The sequence below is a fragment of the Ambystoma mexicanum genome, chromosome 6q (assembly GCF_040938575.1).
Source record: "Ambystoma mexicanum isolate Mex_15411 chromosome 6q, UKY_AmexF1_1, whole genome shotgun sequence".
In the NCBI taxonomy this organism is placed as follows: Eukaryota; Metazoa; Chordata; class Amphibia; order Caudata; family Ambystomatidae; genus Ambystoma; species Ambystoma mexicanum.
In genome coordinates this window covers 81270789-81295817 of record NC_090937.1, presented here as the reverse complement: position 1 = coordinate 81295817, position 25029 = coordinate 81270789, and the positions used below count along the sequence as shown (strand labels likewise).

At 45.8% G+C, this 25029-nt stretch overlaps 1 protein-coding gene across 3 annotated transcripts in view; it reads left to right on the top strand.

Annotated features, from left to right (window-relative positions):
• Nucleotides 1-25029, top strand: part of LOC138515785 (transmembrane protease serine 11D-like) — a 739714-nt gene that overhangs the window by 431925 nt on the left and 282760 nt on the right. For all 3 annotated transcript variants that reach the window (XM_069630499.1, XM_069630501.1, XM_069630500.1), the window contains exon 5: nt 3559-3626. In XM_069630499.1, the coding sequence (XP_069486600.1) occupies nt 3559-3626 (68 nt within the window). The remainder of the gene's footprint in view (nt 1-3558; nt 3627-25029) is intronic.

Here is a 25029-nt window from a genome sequence, read left to right as displayed (position 1 = left end):
GGAAGTCAGCTTCTGCAAATCGTGGCACAGGAGACATCCGCCGCAATACTGTCTATTTTAGTCTCCATGGAGGATCAGGAGTTGGGGATGTCCGCCATTACGTTATGTAAGGAGAGAGAGCCGTCCCCTGTGGGGGAGTTCGGTCGTGTTGCTGGGCCCGCCGTGGCCGGGGCAGTAGCGACGGCAAACTGATCTATACTGCTCTGTGTGGATGGTTTCTTCTGCCTGTCTTTTCCCATATTTCCGGAAGCCGTGGGGCGCCCGGCACAATGGGTCGGGTGGTATTGTTTATGCGCGGTTGGAGTGATTGTCCCACCCAGGTGTGTGGTGTTGCAGCCCCGTAGCGAGTCAGATGGAGAGCTGTGGGTCCCCAGGGAGTCCTCCAATAGGCTAATATGGCAACGTACTTTGAGCGCCTGGGGCTCGGTGCCCCTTATTGTGCCTTCACAGAACGCGCGGACCTCTGGCGTTTCTAACAGTTCACCCATGAAGTGGTGGTCCTCTAGTGGTCTCTCATCCACTATACGGTGCGTTATGACCTGTGTTTCGCCAGGAGCAGTTGCCAGGTGGGGCTTGCACCACAGATTATCATTAGTCCAATGCCAGCACCGTCACGAGACTCTAAGAAGGCCCTTGCCGTTACACCAGACTCTAGCCGGGCTAGGCCCTCTTCGCTGGGCTGTAGGGCGCTTCCGTGCCTCACACCTCCTTCCTCGTGGGGAAGAATCACCCCTTTTCTATGTATATTTTCTCCCCCAGTGGTTTGTTCGTCAGGGGGGGGTCGAGAGGGCCTAAAGGAGGAGGGGGCCCCACTCACTTGTTATGACCTGGGGTTGTTCCCAATGCAGCCTCCGGTCCCCTTCTGCAAGCCGCTCTTCACGTGGTAGTGCAGGGAGGGGGAGAGATTACGCTATGGGATCTCCTCCAGGTTCCAGCCGTTCTGCAGGGGCCCGCGGGCCACAGCGTGTGCTCCTCCGCGTCCTCCGCTCCCCCTTTGAGTTGCAGAGGACCGCTTGGATCACGGCACCAATGTCCAGCGCAGGCACGCTGGGTCTATGGAGTCTGTAAACTGGTGTCAGCAGATGGATGCGCCGCCGTGCTCCTGTGTTGATGCCGGCTCCCAGCAGGGAAGGGAGGGAGCACTGGCCGATGCAGCCGTGGTTTGGTAGGGGAGCCTCGCTTACTGTTGTTCTTCTCGTCCGTCGCTCCGGCTCTCAGGGCTGCAGTCCTCAGCATACGCGGCCGACACCGCTCTCTGCAGTCCTCTCCGTTGGCGCTCGCGTTGCGCTAGGCAGCGCCGGTTCCCAGCCGGCAGGTATGAGGCCGCAGCTCCCCGCTTCACCACCACACTTACTGGGTGTTGCCAGAGGTCCCCGCCGGGTCCGCAGCACACCCCCTCCTCAGCAGGCAGGCACGGGGGGTTCAGTCCCTCTCCCTCGGTGCCGTCCGCCGTGTCTAGGCTGCAGCAGCTGCCCGGCCAGCTCCACTGCCACACGGTGCAGGCGTCTTCTCCCACCGCAGGTTACAGGGGCCTCTGTCCTCTAGAGGCGACGAGTCGCGGCGGCCATCTTGGAGGCACCTCACGCGTCTTACGCGCCGAAAGTATTTCTCGACTTACAGCCTCAAAACACAGGATTTGCAAGCTGAGACTTGCCACAGAGCCGCTACAGACACTCGCCCAATTGTGCTTAAAATTTCGGCTCTCTGTGTCCCACCAGGCAGGAAAATCTTATCAGGATGTTTTCGGCGGCAAGAGGAGCTCAAGGGACTCACGTCTTCTGAGCTCACATGTCGGCCACGCCCCCCAATTTGCGCCTTCTTGAAGTGTGATTGCCAGCACTGCTAGAATTGTGAAACGGGTTTGATGTGTACCATCCGTATTGTCAGATTTAGGCCTATGTAGATAAAGCAGGCCACCCAAGACCTATCTTCCATACATACTCTTGTTTCACCCATGTAAGTTTAAAGTGAAAAGTCTCTTTTTTGTATGTGAAGGAATTGTTTAGATTGGGGTGTTTTAGTAACTCATTGCCTTTGCGATTACACCAGATGAAGAAGTCCATGTGACCTAGACAGCTAATTGGTTTCCCAGTTCACCAAAATGTTATTTGCACTTTAGTATTGTAGTAGTTTCTGTTTGTGTCTTGAGGATCAGTAAGGGCAACATAGACTCCTACAGATCAATGTGTGTCTTTTTGTATGAAGCTAATTTCCAGATGGAAATTATCACACCCACATGGGTTAGCCCTATAATCGTAGCTTTGGAATGTCGGCATTAGGACATACAAACAAATATAATAATTGGGGGAGACCATTACAAAATTTGGCAAGGCAGCCCAAGCAATTTATACCAGGGGTGGAGGCAATGTTATCTACCACATTTAACCATGTGCCAGTATTTTACAAATAAAGTGTGTCTGTCAGTTTAAGGTACATGATGTGTTTTGACAGTGACAAACCCTCTGAGTTTAGCTCACTCTCATTGCTAGCTAAGTTCCGCCATTTTGGAAGCTTATTGCGGAGAAACATAAACAAAGTCTGCAATATTGATTTGACTGGGACATGTGAATCTATTTGGTGATGCAATACTACGTAAGACAAGTAATTATATTTATGTATTTATTTCATTTGTAAAGCACGCAAAACCCAGAGGCATCGAGGTGCTGTTGCCTGAGACCAGTTACATGTGGCCTATTGGCAATGTACTTACAGTCATGAGAAACAGAGGAACAAAGAGGGAGAGGTAGAGAAGAGCAGAGGGTCGTTAGTAGAAAAGGTCGTTAGTAGCATGCAGACCCTAGAATTGATTTAGGTGGCATAGGCAGGGGGATGCAGTGGTTCATTATGTAAACAGCCAGGTTTTGAGAGCTCTTCGGAAGGCCCAGTCTGAATCTTCGGCTCTCAGGGCTTGTGGTAGGGAGTTACATTGCTTGGCTGCAATGGATGGTAAACTGGAACATCCCGCTTTGGTGCGTTTGAACCTAGGCTGGATCAGCCAATGGGAGCAAGCTGTTCTAGTGGGCCTTGACGAAAGGGACTTCATGATTTTCTGGGATAAGTAGGGCAGGGTAGATATGGAGCTACACCTTTGGATGATACAGAGCGTCTTGAACATGATCCTTTCTTGGATTGGGAGCCAGTGAATGGCTCTCAGGGTAGCCAAGATGTGTTCCCTTTTGGGAATGTTTAAGGCCGCTCGAAGAGCATTGTTTTGGATCGTCTGGAGTTTGTGAATGTTCTGTGCAGATGTGCTGGCAAAGAGTGCACTGCAGTAATCTAACCTGGCGTGTACCACTGCCCGCGTAATTGTTAGACAGCTATCAGCTGAAAGGAAGGGTCTGGCAGCATGTATTACTTTGGTTGTGTAGGCTGCTGATGAGCAGATCGCATTCACTTGGTGGGTGAGTGATAGGGTAGCATCAAGGTAAACACCCAGGGTGTTTACTGCTGGGGAGACAGTAATCTGAGTACCATCAATGTTGAATGAGGAGTAATGCCACCTATTATCAGTTTGTGTTTTGTTCCATTTTATTAATAGTGTCTTCTCTCTTTCAACAGCTTAATACAACGTATGGAAATTCTGACTTAAAAAAGGAATACGTCAAATCGCAAGTGATCAAACTGAGGTAAGCATTTGCCGTTTCAGTAACATTAACGTATGCACTCAGAATTTAAATTGACATGTTTTAGTGAGCTATCACAAGTTCAATGTTACTCACAACGAGTACACTTGGAAGGAATGAGTGGTGTTGGAACCATATAATGATATAACACTCCAAAAACACACAGCTACTGAAAAGCAAGACATTTGTATGCATCTTTTGTACAGAAAAAAATCTAAGCAGAGAACAGAAGGAAGGAATCAAGATCATATTAAAAACGGAGAGGATGCACCCCTCTTCAAGTGGCTACAAATAATATTTAAATGCTTGAATGCTAAATTATAAATACATCAACTCATTAATGCCTGCCACCAATGAAGCTTGCCTACTCTCCCCATATTCAGATGAGTAGCGTAGAGCAATGAGTTACATAAATCAGCAGTAGGTCCAGCAGCATGCCAAACCTCTGAGAAAAGATTAGAACCCATGACAATTTGCCTAATACTAAAATCCTCAGTATGGTTTTAAATTATGGGTATGAAAAGGGGTCATTGAGCGAGCACAGATTTTACCCCCTCCTTAAGTGATTTTTCAGAAGGATATGGTTGGAAGAAATGTGATACAGTCTGTGGTTATTCATGGTGTGGGGTTGTTTGTTCATCTGATAATTGTTTGTGGTGAACTGTCAATAAATCTGCTTGCATTAGATCAATTATCAGATGAACAAACAACCCCAATACATATGAAACTGAAATGCGGCTGCCACCACCCACCCTCCCCTACTAACGTGGGTCGGATCACCTCCTCTCCCCCCCCCAAGTTGAGGAAGCAGGGGACACCCCTGGAACCCTGCAAGGCCAAAAATACCATACAACCCCAGCTCCCCATGTTCGATATGTTTTATAATCGATCGAATGGTACTGACCGAATTCGGTCAAATGTGCCATTCGATCAATTATAAACGAACAATTTGGCTAATACCGTTATTAGTTACCCATTGCGAGGACTTTAGTGTCTACACTCTGCCATTCCTTCATGGCTCAGGAGAATGTGGCACCCGATCTGCTCCAAGCCTTAAAGGCCCACGTTCAGACCAGCTATGAAAATAACATGAATGAAAAACACTGCACACCCTTTAAATAATTAAAGTTCTGAAAATAATAAATAGTGTCACACATTTTAATAAGAGTGCACACAGTGTACCCTTAAAATATTTACAATTATGATCGTTTTTTTCTTTCTAAGCAGTTATTTGTATAGATTGGCTGTATAGCACTGACTGTGAGCTAGCACCTCTTCTCAGTGCATTATCGCCATCACAAACATATGTTATTGTTTGGGATTCAGTTTGGTTGGACAACGTTGCAGTTTGAGAAAATATTTCAAAGACACCAATACGGCAGGTAACAGACTGAAATAGTCAATTTGCCATTAGTGCACAGGATATGGGTATATGATTAATGGTAATACCCTCACAGTTGTGGGCCTATTGCCATTAGCAAGAGTAGGATCCTCTCCTTGACACTCTGTCCACCACACAACGTGCCCCTTTCAGTATTCCACTTACTGGAGTGTTAGCATGCTTTTGCAATGCTATTCTCAAACATCACCCATGGGAAGGATGTGCCTGGCTTTATGATCTTTATGAACGCAGGTGTTTGTAAGTCTACTCATTCAATGATAAAACCAAGCAAAGTCAAGTTAATGTAAAAAGAAATCTGGTCCTCGACTAAAAATGTTCCTCAAAGTTGGACATGGGGTAGCTATTTGCTGGTGATAAGGCAATCGGGTATGGAAACAATGATTTGTTTACTGTGGTGAATATGTATGCTCCCCCTTCGGTTTCGAAGAAGATTGTGATGGGAGTAGTTACTCCAGGTTATCATATTGGAGGGTGCAAATTTGAACATGTGCTGGATCTGTTGGAGGACCAAACCCACGTCAAAAGCAGGTGCAGCTTGACCTGAACTGGGCTTCACATGTTTAATTCTGGGCTTGGGTCAAGAGATGCTCGGCATACACTGCACGCTAACATGGACAGCTAATAATCCACCTGGGGGTTCACCGCTCCATGTCAAGGAGTTATTATTTCATATTCCAGCAAATATACATACACAAACAGTCTCTGGGACTTCGTATGTTCTTAGGCTATCTCTTGCCGCTTTCTCTGATGATCACCTTAGGGTTAAATGAACCGCAGCCAGGAGAGATTTGCAACCCTAGTGCAGAGTGAATAATCTCAAGTGCAGGACAGTTGGCTGTTCTACTATGAGTGCGCTTCAGTAAGAAGCCCATGCATTCTAGAAGCACCAAAACAATGGCACTTCTAATTCACGAGCAGCTGCTAGACCTCAGGGATAGGAATGGTCCACTGCACTTACTCTGCTGGATCTATATGTGGCTTATACACCATGGACCGTGAGGTCCTGTTCCACCGCCTAGGCAACTAGACTAGGCTTGTTCCTTTTTCAGCGAGAGAAGCCACAGGATCACAGTGACCAACTACATCTCACTCCCCCATCTGATTACTTGTGGAATGCCACAAGGTTCGTTTCCTTTTGACCAGAGGGTGGAGTATTTCAATTTGCGGTATTAACTGAACGTGGATGATAGCCAAATTCTGCTGGATTGCCCATGGTAATTGGCAGGGGTAGTGCTGGATACACGACAGCTGGCTTTGCCTAAATGGTGATAAGATAAAGGTCTTGCTCCTTGACTTCCCATACACAGGGACCCTCACCTTTCATTGACCTAAACATCTGGGACAACATCTGGTTCCAAATGATTCTATTAAGAATATTGTGCTTTATTTCCTATTGGTGCCCCAGTGGGGTTGTGGGGGAGGCTCCCAGCCAATCTGGATGCTCAGAACAGAGGCTTTACCACACAGTAAAACCCCTGCTCCGAGCCCCCTTGGAGCTGGAGGCTGCCATCTTCCTTCACCGAGAATCAGATAAGTGCGCTGCCCCTGCGCCCCCTTACCCTCACGCCCACCCCCTTTCCACATCTCCAATCCCTCACACCCTGTCCCACTTACCTTGTGCTGCCTGGTCCCTCGCCGGCAGCAGGAACACTCGTGTTTCCGGTGCATCCCCGATGCAGCAATGCCCGCCATTGGAAAGGGAGATGGTACAACATAAATAGTCCCCTTCTCCCTAATCCGGAGCAGCCATATAGTTTTTTAATTTTTTTGAAAGTTGAGAAACGGCAAACACGCCGGTTCTCAACTTGAAAAAATCAAACGCTTAGTATACTGGTATAACAAGCAAGGATACTAATAGCATTAAACGGCTCTTGGCGGGGGCATAACCGTAGAAGGCAATGCCCCAGACTAGTTTAAAGCCCCCACTTCGCTCTGGCTTCTAACTGGCCCGCAGCATTACCTGACCCGGTAATGCCCCCACCAATAGGGTTTATTGCTTAAGTAAACTATTATTTGCCCTTCAGGTAGACTCAGTAACAAACTAGTATACTATCCCCTATACAACATTAGTAGAATGTGTCATTTGCTGAGCCTACTTTGCTGGGTCCTTTTAGTGCAAGCATAGGCATTATCTATTTCACCATTGTATTTCAGTTTACTAAGGCATTAGCAAAAATGTGTGAATACATCACAATCCGTTCAAAATCAGACAATCCATACTATTTTTCTGGTGCGGAAATAGGGCCATGGGCCTCATTACAACTCTAGAGGTAGCCGTGCCGGCAAAACCGGCCCAGCTGCCGCCGGAATTGCATTATTACCGGCACCCGGAAATGGCCAAGAACAGGGTCATGCTGACTTCGACGGACCCGTTAATTTCCCATTTGCAGGTGCCTGCAATAAGGGACTCCCCATGCCTATTCGGCCTCATGAGGCTGAATGGGAGTGGGACGTCGGATGCACCAGCAACATTCAGAATGGTGCCGGTGCATCCGACGTGCTGTGCTCGCAGGTGCCGCTCTGCCCTCCTGGTCAGACCTGGCGGGCTGACAGGCACCCGCGAGCACAGCTCGTAGTATGGCAGTCCGGGAACTACAGTACCGGCATGCTTACCGCTACCGTAGTACCAGGACCGTCAGGGTCGTAATGAGGCCCATATCTCTTAAGTTCGAAAATCTCTGGGCTGTTTGACTATAGATAAACTACTTCAGTTCCACGCTTTATCTCAAATCTGCAAAACATTACATGGACTTGTCCCTTTGTATTTGGCTAACATCTTTGAATGGTACCGTCCTGGCTGTTCATTACACTATGTTAAAGAAGTTGAACTTAAAGAAAAGAGCATAGTTATCGTAATACGTGGGTGGGTGCTAAGACCCTCAAAGTATTAGGCAGGTGGTTATGGAATTCTCCTCCCCGTATATAAGATTCTGTATGTTTTTCAGACATTTTAAGTACAGTTTAATGCAATATCCTTTGAACTATTAGGATTTATGATAAAAGCGGGAAATCAATGTTGTCTGAATGTTTTTCTAGACCTCCCGCAGATGCTTATTGTTGATCTTATGTTGTATTTTTTCGTGTTGGTTTATTGTTATTACTTGTTCTGTGTGTTTTTGCTGATGCACTGCCATAGCACCTCTAGCCAACCTTTTACCCACCACTGCCCTATACAAAGAGCATACAAGAGGCCAGATCGGTAAAACAAAGTCACTGATTGACAGAAAGAATTGACAGAAAGAAAACGGAGAAATACTGAGAGATGACCAAACGGAAATCTGCATTTGGAAGCTGGTTTCCTTCTGAAGCTGGAGGCAACTACCAACAGGAAACTCAACAGAGCCTGGGGAAAATATGTCATGCTTAGCCTAGATGGCGCCAGCAAAACTGAGCTGGCTAAACAGGGGAAGAATCTTCACACTGCTGTGATTACAGCACGTCACCACGAGGTTGCGTGCTGGGTCATGTGTACTTTGTATATAAATAAAGAGTGATAGCTTCCCACCCGCCAGTTGCCTCCCAACTCCTGATTTGAGGGTGTCATTGTAGCCCTGCTGGGCTCAGCACGTGCGATGGCCCTGGACCAGCCGCTCTGTCTCCCACAGAACCTCACCACCAATGGGCCGGCCTCCCCAGCCCCATAACAACTGGCAGCGAGGATGAGATCCGGCCCCCCACTCATCCCAGACACCAGGCCACAGCCTGGCACTGCTGTGCCTCTGGGACACGTCAAAGCTCGCTCCTGCATGGGGGAGCTGGAGCACGGCACCCAGGGCCAAGGAACCCTCACCACCATCGACCCAACGTGGCTCGCAGCGCTGGCCTCCCAGTGTGCATCATGGCCTGCTCCCGCATGAGAAAGCCCTAACAGGGCACAAATAGCTGCCTACAATGACTCCTGCCCAGGGGAGTCAATCCTACCTAGGGGAGCCACTCCCGTCTGCGGCTGAGCCTAGATGTGGTGCGACCAAGTCCGCTGCCTGCAATTGCTCCTCACCGCCTACCAATTCTTTGATTATTGTGCATCCCATTCCCCCCGCTTTAGCTAAAGCTAGCATGGACAGCTTGGAACGAACTCTGGAAATGTCATTGATTTGACATCTGAGCCAGAGAGGAATTGTCACCAAACCCAGCTAGTGCTCGGATTATATACCCCACCAAACAGGGAGATAGGTTCATTGGACATTATAGTCTTGGTACTAAAGTTTCTCATGCTATGAAATGAGGTCTTGACCCCCCACATGATTTGCATGCTTCCTTCAGTGGGGCCTCTTTACCACCATCGACTGATAGAGAGGTAGTGTCAATCCTCCCATAGAACATCAACGGATTAGCCAGAAAATACCTGGACCCTGACTGGCATGATTTAATTGACAAAAACAAACTAATTTTCATTCAAGAAACCTGGTCAAAGCAGCCCATTCATAAATCTAGTTACCACACTTCTTCTCTATCAAATCCAATAGGGGCAGACCTAAATGGGGTCTTCTTACTTGGGTCCATGGTAGTCGAGGTGTGTCCTGTACAGAGAGGCGTAGCCAGGATTGTCTAACAAGTGGGGCCTGAAGCTAACATAGTCAGCCCACTTCAGGGACGTTAACATCTGCAAAGGGCCCACACAGCAGTGCTGAGTGGGCATTTACAGATTTTACGTGGCCCGTGCCCGCTCACGCACTACCCTGTCTATGCCTCTGGTCCTGTAAACAGATCGACTTGAGGTCTCCGGATTTGCTATGAGTGGCTCTTGGTCTCGAGGAGGGTCTTAAAATGTTCTTTCTGAACGTATACTTACGACAGAACCACCAAACAGTTATTCAACTTGAGGAGGCTCCATTCAAAATTATTGAATCTATTGAAAAGACTTCAAACAAGGCCCTGATATTGTTGGGAGGTTTTATTTGCCCGTTTGAAGATCCTAGTGTGCCCTTAGTTGAGATGTCCCATGAAGACGATGCTTGGGGCATCCTGGTTTTACAAGCCTCCGTTTCGTCGCATAACTATCCCTTTGCAGGGATAGTCCATGGGATCTTTTATTCGCATGAATTAAGAGCATGCAATGGGCGGTTTGCAGAGGACTCACCAGCTCATCCTACTTTTCACTTTTTTTGAGCAAATCGAGCCTAATTGATTTTATTTTGATGTCTGTGGGTTCTTGGGGCCTTATTGATTCTTTCATTGGGTTGGAGCATTGGGAAAGTGATCATGACCCATTGTCAGCAAATTGTGCACCGAAGATTGATTGGGTGAAGAAGCCCATTTTGCCTCATGGCAAGCCTAGAATTAAGGAACTGCCAACTTTCAAAACCATCCTATCGTGAATGAGGATAATCCCCAAGATATATATGTGTCTATCATACCCCTGTTGGAACAGTTTTCTAAGCCTAATTCTGTTCTTTCCCATATAGATTCTATGACTCTCTGGTAGTAAGGCTCTCATCTATTGTGACAATGTAAATTAGAACACCCCCAAGTAAATTAAATAAGACCAGAGGTTGGTATGATCAAGAATGCAGAAGAGCCAAGTCTGCTTTGGTCACCAGTTCCCCGGGGGGTACCTCCCCTCATGTGGCCAAGAAGGGCAGAAGCTAACTGACTCCGACACTGGGGGTGGCTATCTAAGGGAGGACCACATGGGGGAAGAGCACCCTCGGGGAAGTAGGGCCGACTCAACAGAAGAGACATGGTTTACCTAAGGGATAATGACATCCATTTATTTCCATCTAATCTATGTATGGCATACTGTGAGAACATCCTAGTGAAGGTAACAGAATCTCCCATACACATCCTTTTGAGAAGACTGGGATGAGGAGGAGGGATTGAGTAATGAAGATTACTACGACTGCAAAGAACAGTGTGTATACTAGTTGTTGGGAACATGTAAACACTGTCAGGAGATTCAAAACCGGCAGTGGAAAACCAAGATGGAGAGAAGGAGAATTAATTTCCAACGCCGGTCGAGATGTGAGAAGGAAGCAGACGATCTTGCTGAGTTGCGGCGAACCTGGAGACGCCGTCCAAAGCAAACCTGAGGGAGGAGCCTTCCCGCTGCACCACCGTGACCAGAGAAGGGTGCTGAAAGGAAATGGAGGTGGAGCGGAGGCCTAGGTGTGGATGAAGCGTCAGTCCGAGCCGACGACAGTAGGCAGACAGAACCGGTAGACGCGAAGGACGACAAAGCTGCCAAAGAAAGCCAGAGAGCCCACACAGAAGGTTTGGGAAGCCGGGTCGGGGGGGGCTTTGTCCGGTCTACCGCATTCCGTAAAGAGTACCAAATAGAAGCTGGGGAAGCTCGAAAAGGGAGACTGAGAACCATTGTATGATTGGAAAGCAAGTAAGCTAAAGCCATTATACTTGGCAACATGGATCGAAGTACATATTATAATTTGGAAAAGCTGGCAAGGAAGTGTTTCAGGCACAGAAAGTAGTGGGTCTGGGACTTGCATCCAATTGGGAACGGTGCAAGGAGAAGATATTGAAACTACAATTCGGGACCCTGAAAATACTGAACTGTGAATTCAAGTGTTACACAGTCCTGGCAATGGAGTAGACCAGGAAGCAAAGTGCAAGTGAATAGTGAATGGAAGTGTTACAGATTCCTGTTAGGCAAGTATATCAGGACACCAAGTGGAATTGAATCGTGAATGGAAGTATTACACAGTCCTGGCAGGAGAGTATACCAGGAGCCCAAGGGGAAGTGAACTGTGAATGGAAGTATTACAGAGTCCTAACAGGAGAGTATACCAGGAACCAAGTGGATTGAAATGATAAACTGTGTATGAAGGAAAATAAAGGGAAGACCCATACCCTTTTTAAAGTAGAGAATACTGTAATTGTAATCCAGAGGAAGGGTAAAACCCCTGAAGGTCTTGAAGTTCTTTTGCATGGAAATGGTACAAAGTCCTGGCAGGAGAGTATACCAGATGAAGAGTAGAAACTAATGGTGAACTGTATACATTGAATAGAACTGTGAACACAATAGGAATCAGGGGGACAAATCCTCTCCTGAAGTGGATTCATTTATTTTCACCTTTTGGAACTTTACTTTGAAGTCGAACTGCTGGAGAAAAGCTTCAGGTGGCAGCTAAACAGACTTTGCCCGTTTCAGATTATATTAGATTTAGCGTATGAGGGGCACGTTAGGGTTTGGACAAAGGACGGAGGACTTCTTTTACTTTGCACATTCTGACAGTAACCTTAGTTAGTTTGGTTGAGGCAGGGAAACCCCTCATAGAGTCAGGGAAAGATAGGACTTCATCCAACCCGCTTTTTTTGTTTGTTTATAAAATAAAAGTCTAAAGCAACCAAAATAGGGCCTCTGTGTCCGAATCTTACTCTTGACTTCTCATACCAAGCACTGAGGAACGAAGAAGGAAGAAACACGGGAAGAGTGAACCTCCTAAGACATGACTATAAGATGTTAGTACGGAATAAGAAAACTTATCACACTGAAGCTCTTTGAACTGCATTATGTACTGCAGCTATGTCATTGAACAGCAGGGATTTTTGGTGTTTGGTGAGAACCTGCTCTAATTTTGATGAGTGTTCCAGTTTAGGTAACAATCCTCCTGATATATAGGCCAAACATTTTCAGTCTCTATACCATCAAGAGAAAATCCTACCATCACTTGGATGGGAATGGCAAACTCCATTGAATGCCCCTCACAAAATATTTTTTCACCATTCCTGAGGTGGAGAAGGTGAGTCCCTCTCAATCCTATTTATGTACTTATTTATTCCTGTGGTAGAACTTCTGGCCAAGACTTTATCCCAGTTGACCTTTTTAAGAGCAATCAGAGATATGTGTACTCTTTTTTACTAAGTTCTTCAATTAAATAAATAGAACCTTTATTCTGCCTGCTACTTGGAGGGGGGCAACTATAATTCAACCTTTAAGAAAGGGGACACTGAAGCCCCCTCAAATTATAGACCCATATCTCTAATTGACTTGCTAGCAAAAATACATTATAAAGTTGTATTGAGTCGCTTCAAAGATTGGCCCGAAGAACTTAACATTTTGTCAATGCCCAGGCAGGCTTCAGGAAGGGTGTTTCAACCCTTGACCAGGCATTTAGATTGGAATCCATTCTGCAGAAATGTCTTATATTTGAATCCCAAACTATATATATCTGGCATTTGTTGATCTGCAGGCAGATTTTGATACAGTGCAAAGGTAGCAACTGTGGGATGTTTTGGATGAATTTCAAGTCCCTGCTTACCTTAGTAGTGCTCTTAAGGCTCTATATAGCTGCAACCCTACCCGCGTTAGGTCAAACCAAGCGGGAGAATTAACCATTCCTGTAGCCATTAATATAGAAGTAAGGCAGGGCCCCTCTGCTATTTTTATTTTTTATAAACAACATTGTTTCAGATATGAGTGCAGCTGCATAATATGCCCCTAGGTTAGGCTCCTATAAATGAAGCCTTTTGTTTTTTGTAGACAACACAGTGCTATTGTCCAAAAGCCCTGCTGGCCTCCAACACCAGCTCCCGACCTTTGATGCCATATGTAAGAACAAAGGCCTAACCATAAACTAAAATAATGATATGTAGACCTCTAGGCACTGTTCATTGTGCGTTCTCCACATTTTATCTGAACAATTTGTTGTTAGATTCAGTGGATGTATTTGAATACTTGGGAATACCTTTTGCGAGCAATTTGATATGGACAGGACAGCTGGAAAAGTGCAAGCCTGACAGCAGCTAGGCAATCTGGTGCGGTTGCATTCTTTTCTGCTCGTTATGGAGGTAGATCAGTTTCTTCATCTAAGAGGGTTTGTAAGGCACAGGGTATTCCAGCGATGGCACTTGGAGCAGAATTATGGGGACATGTGCCTTGTACCTCCCTCCAGACAATTGAAAACAAGTTCCTGAAATGTCTTCTGCGCTTACGCCGTAGTGCTCCCTCAGTCCCGGCAGCACTTGAATTAGGACATATTGAAATCAAGTATGAAATTATGTTTAAACCATTATTGTATTGGCTAAAGATTTGGTACACTGAGGACCTCATTGTATATAGAGAGGGCCTTATGGATGTACTAACCATGACTGGTGCTAAAACCTTGCCTTGTTTTAAATATGTTAAGCATATGTTCTCGATCTTAGATTTCGTGTCACTATGGTTAGATCCTTCTAGCTCTGGTCCACAATCTAAGGATGTTCTTAAGAGGCACTTTTACAACTTGGTCTTGGGTTCCAGGCTTCACATATGCAATGCTGGCCGTTTGTCAGCAAATTACATTTTGGTCCAATCTAGTTTGGTAATGTAGCAATATCTGGATTACCCAGAGTGGAACGAAAGTTAAGTGTATCATTACAAAATTTCAACTCGCCATCCTTCCACTCTCAAAGTTTACTAAGCACTGGGGGAAGGGCACGTCTGTTTTCTGTCCTTTCTGTGTCACCTCTGTTGAAGAGTAAATGCCTTTTATGTTCACTTGCCTTTTGTATCTTGTGAGATGGAAGTGGCTTAAGCCAACATTGAATTTGCATGGTACTAGAGCAAGGATGAGGCCCTTATGCTTATGAGACATTGCTCTTCTCTCCTAGTTTTTAATGCAGTCTTTTATTTATGACTAACTGGGTTTTAATTGTATAGTGGGTGGATCCCGTGATTACAGATGTATTAATAGCCTTATCTATGTATTGTGTGATATTATTAATTATGCACTTGCACTTTCTCCCGCGGCTTGTGAAGAACGAGTAGACTTTTTTCCAATTGATTATTGGCAAATATCGTTTGATGAAAGTGATATTCTAATTATACTAACAATATATTGTTACTGATATATTGTGAATAGTAAGATTTTATGTGATTTGATTATTGTATTTTTTGTATAGTACTGTCTTCTTGTTTTTATGGTGAATCACCGAAATAAAAATGAAATGAAATTAAAAGAATTAAAGGAACATCTCTCTTATTTTATGGAGTATTGTTACCCTGTAGGAGTCTGACCACAACCGATTGCCTCTGTGAACTCTGTTTTATCCACCTTACCTATAGGCAGCATCAGTATGGAACCTACAGAGTATTAGGAATTTGGTGACATTTTTTGCGAAGAAACAGTTAAGACCTGCCACCGCATCATGCAGATGACTGCGCCATAGACTTAATTCCAGGATCGGTTGTACCATTCGGTAGGATGTTCATTCTTTCGGAATCCGAAAAAGGGCCCTTTTGTAATATTTGAGAGTCAACCTCCAAAACGAATTGCAAGGAATTGCATCCATGTCTGGACTACCGAGGACTTAACACCATAACAATTAAAGACACATGTCCTCTTCTTCTAATCAATGATATTCTGAAAGCTGTCTGAGGGGCTGTTGTGTTTAATAAACTGGACCTCCGAGGACCTTATCGCCTGCTAAGGATGAAAAAAGGAGACAAATGGAAGACAGCGTTTATGACTCTTTTGGTAATTTTGATTATCGAGTTATGCCCTTTGGCCTTACCAACGCTCCTGCCATCTTCCATCGGTTCATTGATCACATCTTTTCGGACTTAGGCTTCTAGTTAATAATTATATGCTTGGATGACAACTTGTTGTTTTCTAAAAACCTAATTGACCATCCAGCACACGTGAAAGAAGTGTTACATCATCTCCAAGAGCATCACCTATTGGTTAAACCGCAAAAATGCCATTTCTGTTTATCGAGTGGTCCTTATTTGCAATATATATTATCTACTGCAGGAATACAGGCGGATCCCTGGAAAATCAAAGCCATCATTGGGTGGCCTTTGCCTATGTCCATCAAGGATATTTCTTGGTTTGTCGAACTTTTATAGGGAGTTTATTTCCAACTACGCCACTGTGGTTCTACCTTTGACTTGTCTCCTAAGAAAAAACATTCCCTTCATATGGGACAATGCCACTAAAAAGGCTTTTCTAGCTCTCCAGGCTTCAGTCCCTAGAGCACACATCCTTTGCCAGCCTGACCTCATCAAACCCTTCATTATTGAAGGCGATGCCACTGAGGGTGCCCTTGGAGGAGTATTGTTACAAAAACAAGATGATGGGGAAGAGCACCCACTTGCATACCTGTCCCACATTTTTTCAGAGATTGGAAGGAATTACATCATCCTTGAAAAATAACTATTGTCCATCAAGTCTGCCTTTGTGGAATGGCGACACTTACCACTAGTGGTCCATCATCCTTTGGAACTACAAACCGATCATAAAAACCTACGGGCCTTGCAAAACCAGGAATACCAAACCAGCCTTCAGGCAAGATGGGCTTATTTTTTCGCTCAATATTCCTTTTTTGTTACTTACATACCTGGTACTGACAACATTATCGCTGATGCATTGTCCAGAAAGGAGAAACATCTTGCTTCTCATAACGTTTCTGGTGTGCCCATGTTCAAGCCTCATTCTTTTGTGTTTTATTTACAAACATGTCTACAAAGGTTAAGGCCAAAACCACAAAATATCTCCAGAATTCACCTTCTGCTACTTTGGATGACACGTTTACATGTAAAGACGGTCTACTATTCAAGAAGTAACAACCACTGATACCTTATGAGAACCTATACCAGCAATTCCTCTCTGTCACAACAGCAAAAGCGCAGGTCAAAATGGTATTTCTCCAACACAAGACCTAGTCCTCAGATCATTTTGTACAGGGTGTTCGTTGATATGTTACCAGCTGTTCTATTCAGGCACAAAACAAGAGACCAACCACCGCACTGGTCGGTAAGTTGCATCAACCTCAACTACCATCCCGTTCCTAGGAAATAATTACCACAGATTTCGGGGTAGACCTGCCTATATCACAAGGCTGCACCACAATCATGGTTGTTGTAGATGCCTTTAACAAACAGGCTCACGTTCTACCTCTTGTTAACCTCCCTACCACTATTCAAATGGCTAACATCTATCTGAAAGACGTATTCCGTCTCCATGGTCTGCCAACCACTGTTATATCTGACAGTGCAACGCAATACACCTCGGAATTATGGTCTGCAGTATGTTCTAGATTGGGGATCCAATGAGCCATGTCCTCAGCTTATCATTCCCCAGCCAATGGATTGACAAAACGTATGAACCAGACCATGTAACAGTTCTTACGTTGCCTTTCCTCTGCAGTGCAGGATAATTGGGTTTCGCTGCTTCCCACTGCTGAATTCACTTATAGCAACTCTGTGCATTCATCTCTTCAGACCTCCCCTTTCTAATGCACTTACAGTTTTCATCCCACAGCATTCCCTATCTGCATAAATCAAGCTGCACACATTCCGTAAGTGGATCAACATGCACCCTCCATACAAGAAGGACACACAAGTGCACTGGTACATCTTAAACGTGCACAGGAACAAACGCAGAGGACTGCTGCTAAACATAACATCCAACAGAGTGCATATGTGAGCGGAGACAAGGTGTGGCTTTCCACAAAATTTGTACTGAAAAGGCTGAGTCCTTCCAAGTTTTCTCCTCTATATTTGGGACCATTTCTTATCACTAAAGTGATCAACCCTGACGCCTTTCGGTTGGCCTTACCATTCTCATGGAGAAGGATGCATCCTGTTTTCTAGTCCTCTTTACTGAAACCTGTTTGGGCTGGAGAAGGGAAGGGAAGAGTTTGTAGCAAACCACCTCTAATAATGATCAATAGTACACCGGAATACACTGTACGTCGCATCTGAGACTCTCACTACTGTAAAGGAAGACTGCAATATTTGGTTGATCGATTGGGCTATGGCATCTCGGAACGTTCATGGGAACCTGCATTCAACATCCTGTCACAATTCTATGTTTAATCAGTTCCAAAGTTAAAAGTTTTCACAGTCACCAAAGCAGAACTCAGATCAACAACAAAAACAACACTAACCTGGTCCTGTAGGATATCTTAATGTGGAATAGAAGACTCACCTACCCTCCTCTCTTTGCGCCTGAGAAACCCGGCTCAAAGAGAAGAAGGCAGGGAAACCCTCGTGGGGAATAAAACCCTGGCGAGCCGGGAAGTCGGGATCCGCGGGTTGTATGCTTCTGTTCCTGAGGGATGACTTCTGGAGTTGACTGCTCGCGATCACGAACTATCCTAAAGAAGGAGAACCGATAGAATATACGGGCTGGCAAGATGGCGAGAGCAGTTTCCTAAAGTGCGATATACCTTTAATTCTGAAGGTCTGCAGCCGGGATGGACGTTGAACTGCACGGTGTTGATAGTCCGTTGTGTTCGCACTGTGTGTTGGAAAAAGTGATTCCCTGACTATGCAGAGGAGAGGCTAAAGGAGGATGGAACCGTTAGTATGCTAATGAATGAAGGAATACGTGATACGGGGGAACAGAAGAACTATACGTACTGAACTGGGTTGAGCTAGTGCTTCCTGTGGATAAGTGTAGAATGATGGCTCTGCGGATGTATGAGGAAAGAGAGGATTGTCGCTATAGAAAAGGGGAGAGATAAGAAAGAGGGTTGACAAGAAAGCTTTTCCTAAAGTAAAAAGGAACAAGTCTAAATTCATGGACTTACTATGCGTGGCCTCAGAGCAGTAGCAACGCGCTGCTTCGAAGACGCCGCTGAAGGAAATCCCATCTCCGAGGCTGGAGGCGGAGTCACCTGGCACTTTCTGATTTGGAAGCCTGGAGCGCTGCTCTTCCTTGCGACCTCCATGTGGGAGGTAGTAGAAGCAATACAAGTAATGTGTCCCCACTTGTGCCATAGGGACCACGTCCTTCGACCCCTACGGGGAGCGGATGTGACAGTATGCCCCTCCGAAGGGCGGCAAAGCCGGGCTTGCCCGGGTGTAGTCGATAGAACCTGCGAATCAAACGGGGAGCATGAACTGCAGAGGCGGGCTCCCAAGAACGTTCCGCCTGGGAAAAACCTTTCCAATTGATAAGGAACTGTAATACACCTCTCTGATAACGTGAATCGCAGATTGAGGAAACTTTGTATTCTGGCCCCTCTTCAGTTAAGACTGGAGGGGGAGTCCCCTTCTTCGGAGGATGAAATCGAGAATGTACATCTGGCTTCAACTGAGAAACATGGAAGGTAGGGTGTAAATGTCTCCAAGAAAACGGAAACTGTAATTTGAATGCTGCTAGTCCCTTAATTTCCATGATCAGAAAGGGCCCAAAGTATCTTGGAGATAATTTGGAAGGCATCAGTTTCTTAGGAAGAAATTTGCTAGCCAACCATACTTTGTCTCCCACCTGTATGGGAGGTATAGGACTCCGGTGTTTGTCCGCTTGTATTTTATAGCGCTTATGTGCATCCTTCAAAGCTTCCTGTGCATTACGATGCCCTTGTTGGATGGAAGCTATTAACCCGTCCAGATCCAGGTAAGGAGTAGCAGTGGGGACTGTGGATGGATACACCGCAGGATGAAATCCATATGTACCAAAAAATGGACTCACTCGTATGGTGGAATGAACAGAATTATTATATGCAAATTCTGCGATTGGTAGCAAAGTCTTCCAGTTGTCTTGTACAGCTGATATGTAACATCTTAAGAGGCTTCTAATGTTTGATTCAAACGTTCAGTTTGACCGTTGGTCTGAGGGTGATATCCTGAACTGAGTGCTCTTGAGATCCCTATAATGTGACAAATATGTTTCCAATAATCGGAAGTATATTGTGGCCCTCTATCAGAGATATTGACTTCCGGGAGTCTGTGGAGTGAAAAAATGCGATCCACGAAAACTCTTGCCATACTAGGTGCAGATGGAACAGAAGGTAGAGGGATGAAATGCGCCAATTTAGTCAAGGAATCTATTGTTACCATTATGGTATTACATCCCTAGGATCTTGGTAGATCAACTATAAAGTCAGTTGATATTATTTGCCACGGTTTCGTAGGAATTTGTGTCAAAACTAGTTTCCCAATAGGAGGTATTCTAGGAGTCTTGGTTTGTAAACAAACTGGACAAGAAGCAACTGTAACGCTCACCTGACTCCCACGGAGGCGCTGGCCTGGTTCGCGCTGCTCTGACCTCTTCTAAGGTGATGCGCAGGGTTCGGAAGACAGACTGGACCGGGCCCCCAAATCTGGCTTGTCTGGCTCGCAGAAGTATCCTTCTGTAGGCGAAAATGGGGGATTAACTGTCTGCGGGGTAATGCAATCAGCTTCCCACTTTCCCCTCTCACACTCCTCGAAACCCTTCTGTGATTCCTCGTAGCGTCTCACCTTAGGGTCTGGAAGGACGAGCTCTCCATCCTGCTTCTGATGCAGGGGCGCGTTGGTATCCAGTTACTTCACTGGATTTTCGGATTGGTGAGAACCAAACTTGCTTGGCTTCCAGGTAAGTTTTTTGATAAGAGGTTCCCCTTGTGTCCATGCATTAATGTACTAATGCTAGTGTCTTTTTCCCCATAGGGGCCGGGGTACGGAATGCCGGGGAACAGGCACCGACCCGAGATGGGAGGTGAAATCCTTGTAGAAATCAGGTAAGTCTTTAATGAGCGTTTTTTGGTCATGTCTTTTCATTCGCTCATTAATGCTGATGTCTCTTTTCCCCTTAGGGGCCGGGGTCTAGAAATGCCAGGATGCGGCGCGGACCCGAAATGAAGAGGGAATGAATCAACAGGTAAGTCTTAACATGGAGATTTAGCTTTCCTTATTCCCTTCTCTCTCTCACCTTTTGTTCTGGTCTTTTTCTCCCTAGGCGCTGGGGCGTGACTGCGAATCCGGATGATCGCTGCTGAACATGGAGGCGCCCTGTAAAGGTGAGTGGAATGCGGTGCTGCAGCGATCGACGCGATGAGCTTTTAAATAAAAGTCTTCCTTTTCAGGATTGTCGACGAGATGTCTCCGGGATGCGGCTTTACCAGGTAAGGACTTTTCCTTCTTCTGTTCTCTTCTTCTCTTCCTTTGCAGGTGATCCAGGATCCTGGCAGGCGTGGCAGAAGTCAGGATGCAGGCGCAGACACGGTGAGCGTCCAGCTGCTAGATGCAGAACAACGCGAAGCACGTGTGGCTGTTCGGGTGGGGTTTACATAGCCTTGGAAGAAGTTCCAGGTATGTATCCTTCCTCCAATCAGGTATGTATCCTTCCCCGGCCACGCCCGGATGGTAAATTAGTCCCACAGGTAAAGTAGTTCCTTTCAGGCCTCAAAGAGGCCGGGATCCTGCAGCATGGTCTGCATCAGGTAAGTGCACCCAAGCACTTCCATAATGAGCCTGGCACCTATGGCGCCAGGACTGATGTCTTTTATGAGCCTGGCGCCATAGGCGCCAGGACACTGTCCAAAGGGCCCCTAGATGGGGTTGCTGGATCCTTCCTTGGGGAATGGATGTCCGCTTTCGGGGACGCAGGGCTTGAACCGGCTCCCCGGGAGCGGGCATCATGACAGAAACATAGTCCTGTACGTCTTTGTGAAGCGTTGGCCACCAGAAGTGTCTTTGGATCTGTTCTGTGGTATTGAATGTCCCTCTATGCCCAGCTGCCTTGGAGTCATGACACATCCGAAGAACCTCTAATTGTAGGTCTTGATCGGGAATGTACATCTTGTCTTCTTTAAAAAGAAGGCCCTGGCTCGGAGTAAGAACTAATTTGTGAAGGGACTCGGGTTGTGTAGATTCCAGAATCTTTGTTCTAGTTGCAATCTTTTGAAGAAATGAGTGAATAACAGGCACCGTGACCAAGTGAGGAAACATGGGTTCTGGCTGAAATGGAGCACCTTCTTGTGGATTACTGCGGGATAAAGCATCAGCCTTGAGATTGGATTTGCCTAGAATGAAGGTAAACGTAACTCGGAATGGTGAAAAGAAGTGAGCCCATCTGGCCTGTCTGCTGTTGTTGGTTTGGGCATATTGAAGTGCTCTGAGATTGTGGTGATCAGTTCTAATTTCAATGGGAAACAATGCTCCCAAAAGTAAATGGCGCCATTCTTCGAAGGCTCTTTTTATCGCTAACAATTCTTTTTCCAAAACCGTGTAATTGACTTCTGCCGGAGACAGTGTCTTAGAGAGGTAAGCGATGGGTCTTTCATAACTATCTTCGTCCGGTTGTAAAAGAACAGCTCCGATACAATGGTCTGAAGCATCTGATTCCATAATGAACCTGCGGTGTTGGTCAGGCATGGCCAAAATAGGGGCTCTAGTGAATAGAGTTTTTAATTCTTGAAAGGAGTTTTGAGTTTCATTTGTCCATCGAAAGGTGACTCCTTTTTTTAGGAGATCAGTGATTGGTTGTGTAAGAGTAGAGAAGTGAGGAATAAATCGCCTGTAGAAATTTGCAAAGCCAAGAAACTGTTGTATTTCCTTGACTGACTTGGGTGATGGCCAGGTGACAATAGCTGACACTTTCGATGGATCCATGGAGATACCCTGAGCGGAAAGGATATACCCTAGATATGCCACTCGGTCTTTATGAAATTTGCATTTCTCTAGTTTGCAATAGAGATGGTTCTTCTGTAGTCTGCGTAGGACTTCCTTTACATGGATGACATGATCCGAAAGGGTGGATGAAAACACCAAAATGTCATCTAAATATACATTGACAAAATGCAGCGCAATATCTGCAAAGATGTGGTCCATAAACCTTTGGAATATTGCCGGTGCATTGGCCAGTCCGAAGGGCATCACACTGTACTGGAAGTGACCGAATGGTGTCCAGAAACCAGTCTTCCATTCATCCCCCTCTCTAATGCGGATGAGATGATACGCACCACGTAGGTCCAGTTTTGTATAGATCTTTGCTCCTCTAAGTGCCTCCAAGATATCTGGAATAAGCGGCATGGGGTACTTGTCCGGGACAGTGATCTTATTTAATCCTCTGAAGTCAATGCAAGGACGTAACTCGGAAGTGTTCTTCTTTGGAATAAAGAAGAGCGAAGCCGCTGCAGGGGAGGTGGATTCGGTTATTAAGCCATTTTCAAGATTTGTCTTCAGGTATTCTTTCAGTGCTTATTTTTCCTTGGTGGACAAAATGTACATCCGTCCAAAGGGAAGAGGACTATTTGGTATTAGATCAATCCCACAGTCATCCCTATGATGAGGCAGTAATTCGGCATATTCTGTTTTAGCAATGAAATTGTGGAATTCTTGATATTCTAGAGGAAGAGTGGTCACTTCGTTAAGCATCCTGTTTCTGGTACAACGTGAATCTTGAGAAGGATTGTTCCTAAGTGTGGGGACTGCCAACTCATGGCAGTTGTGAACACAATGTTCTGACCCCAAAAAGAGAGTTCCTGCTGTCCAGTTAATATAAGGGTTATGTAATCTTAACCATGGTAACCCTAAAATTACAGGATAATGTGCAGTTGTGATCAAATCTAATTCCAGGATCTCTTGATGTGCTGCTATTGTCATAGTGAGAGGGGAAGTGTGGTCTTTTATGGGACCTGAAGTAAGGGGGCTGCCATCTACAATTTCGACCGGAATTATTAAGGTTTTGGGTACTCTTGGGATCCCCTGTCTTGTAGCCCAGGTGTCATCTAGAAAATTGCCTGCAGCTCCACTATCAATAAGTGCGGGCACATTACCAATCTCGTATTACCCCAGGCTAAAGTGACCCCGAGAACTATCATCTGGTTTTCTGAGGACTAGCTTTGTTGGACCTTAGGATTGTTCTGAAGGGAACTAGTAATCTTGGAACCCTGCACCGTTGTTCCCCTTACGGCCGGGTTCTGGCGTTTACTGCCTTCCCAGGAGGAGTCAGTGGACATTCCTTGACCAAATGAGAGCTATCCCCACAATACATACAAAGTCCCTGAGTACGCCTTCTGGTACGTTCTTCCATAGATAAAGGAACTGTAGTGCTACCAATTTGCATCGGTTCATCGGTAGGGGAAGGTCTAGCGGGAGATATTGTTCCTTCAGGGGTTTGTCTGGTGCTCTTTCCTTTTCTTCTTTCTTTCTGTCTTTCCTGCAATCTACAGTCTAATTGCATGACCAAAGCAATATACTCAGCCATGTTGTGTGGACGTGGGACTCTGGACCCTTCGTCTTTTAAATCCTCTGAAAGTCCTCTTCGAAATATGGTCATCAATGCTTCGTCAGCCCAAGCTGTATCGGAAGCTAATTGTTTGAAGCGGGTTATGTACGTAAGGAGATCCTGACTACCATGTTTACAATCCAATAACTTTTCCCGAGAGGCTACGGTAATCTCCTGTCTCCCAAACATACTCTTTACACTGTTGCAAAAGGCAGGGTAAGAATCAAGGATGGGATTGTTGTTGGTCACTAAGGGAGTCGCCCAAGCAAATGCGGCTCCCGACATCTGGGCAATCATATGGCCCACCTTCTCTCGATCTGTCGGAAAAAAGGCTGCCTTAATGGCAAATTGCACGGAGCAGGATTCAAGAAACTCCTTGACCGCATGGGGATTACCATCAAAACGGCCTGACGGTAATGGGTGGAGGTACTTCAGAGCTATGGGCTATTCGTCCTACCTGTTGCCTTAAATTGGCATTCTCTTGTTTTAATTGTTGGACCTCAGTGGACAGGGATTGAACCGCTGCCACCAGTTGTTGGATTTGTTGTTCCATAATAATGGAATCCACTGAGTCTACAATTAATGACTGCGAGACCAGTGTCTTTCTGGCCCAATCTTTGGGTGTTGCTATCTGTCACAATTCTATGTTTAATCAGTTCCAAAGTTAAAAGTTTTCACAGTCACCAAAGCAAAACTCAGATCAACATTAAAAAAAAAGAAAAACACTAACCTGGTCCTGTAGGATATCTTAATGTGGAATAGAAGACTCACCTACCCTCCTCTCTTTGCGCCTGAGAAACCCGGCTCAAAGAGAAGAAGGCAGGGAAACTCTCGTGGGGAATAAAACCCTGGCGAGCCGGGAAGTCGGGATCCGCGGGTTGTATGCTTCTGTTCACGAGGGGTGACTTCTGGAGTTGACTGCTCGCGATCACGAACTATCCTAAAGAAGGAGAACAGATTGAATATACGGGCTGGAAAGATAGTGAGAGCAGTTTCCTAAAGTGCGATATACCTTTAATTCTGAAGGTCTGCAGCCGGGATGGACGTTGAACTGCACAGTGTTGGTAGTCTGTTGCGTTCGCACTGTGTGTTGGAAAAATTGATTCCCAGACTATGCAGGAGAGGC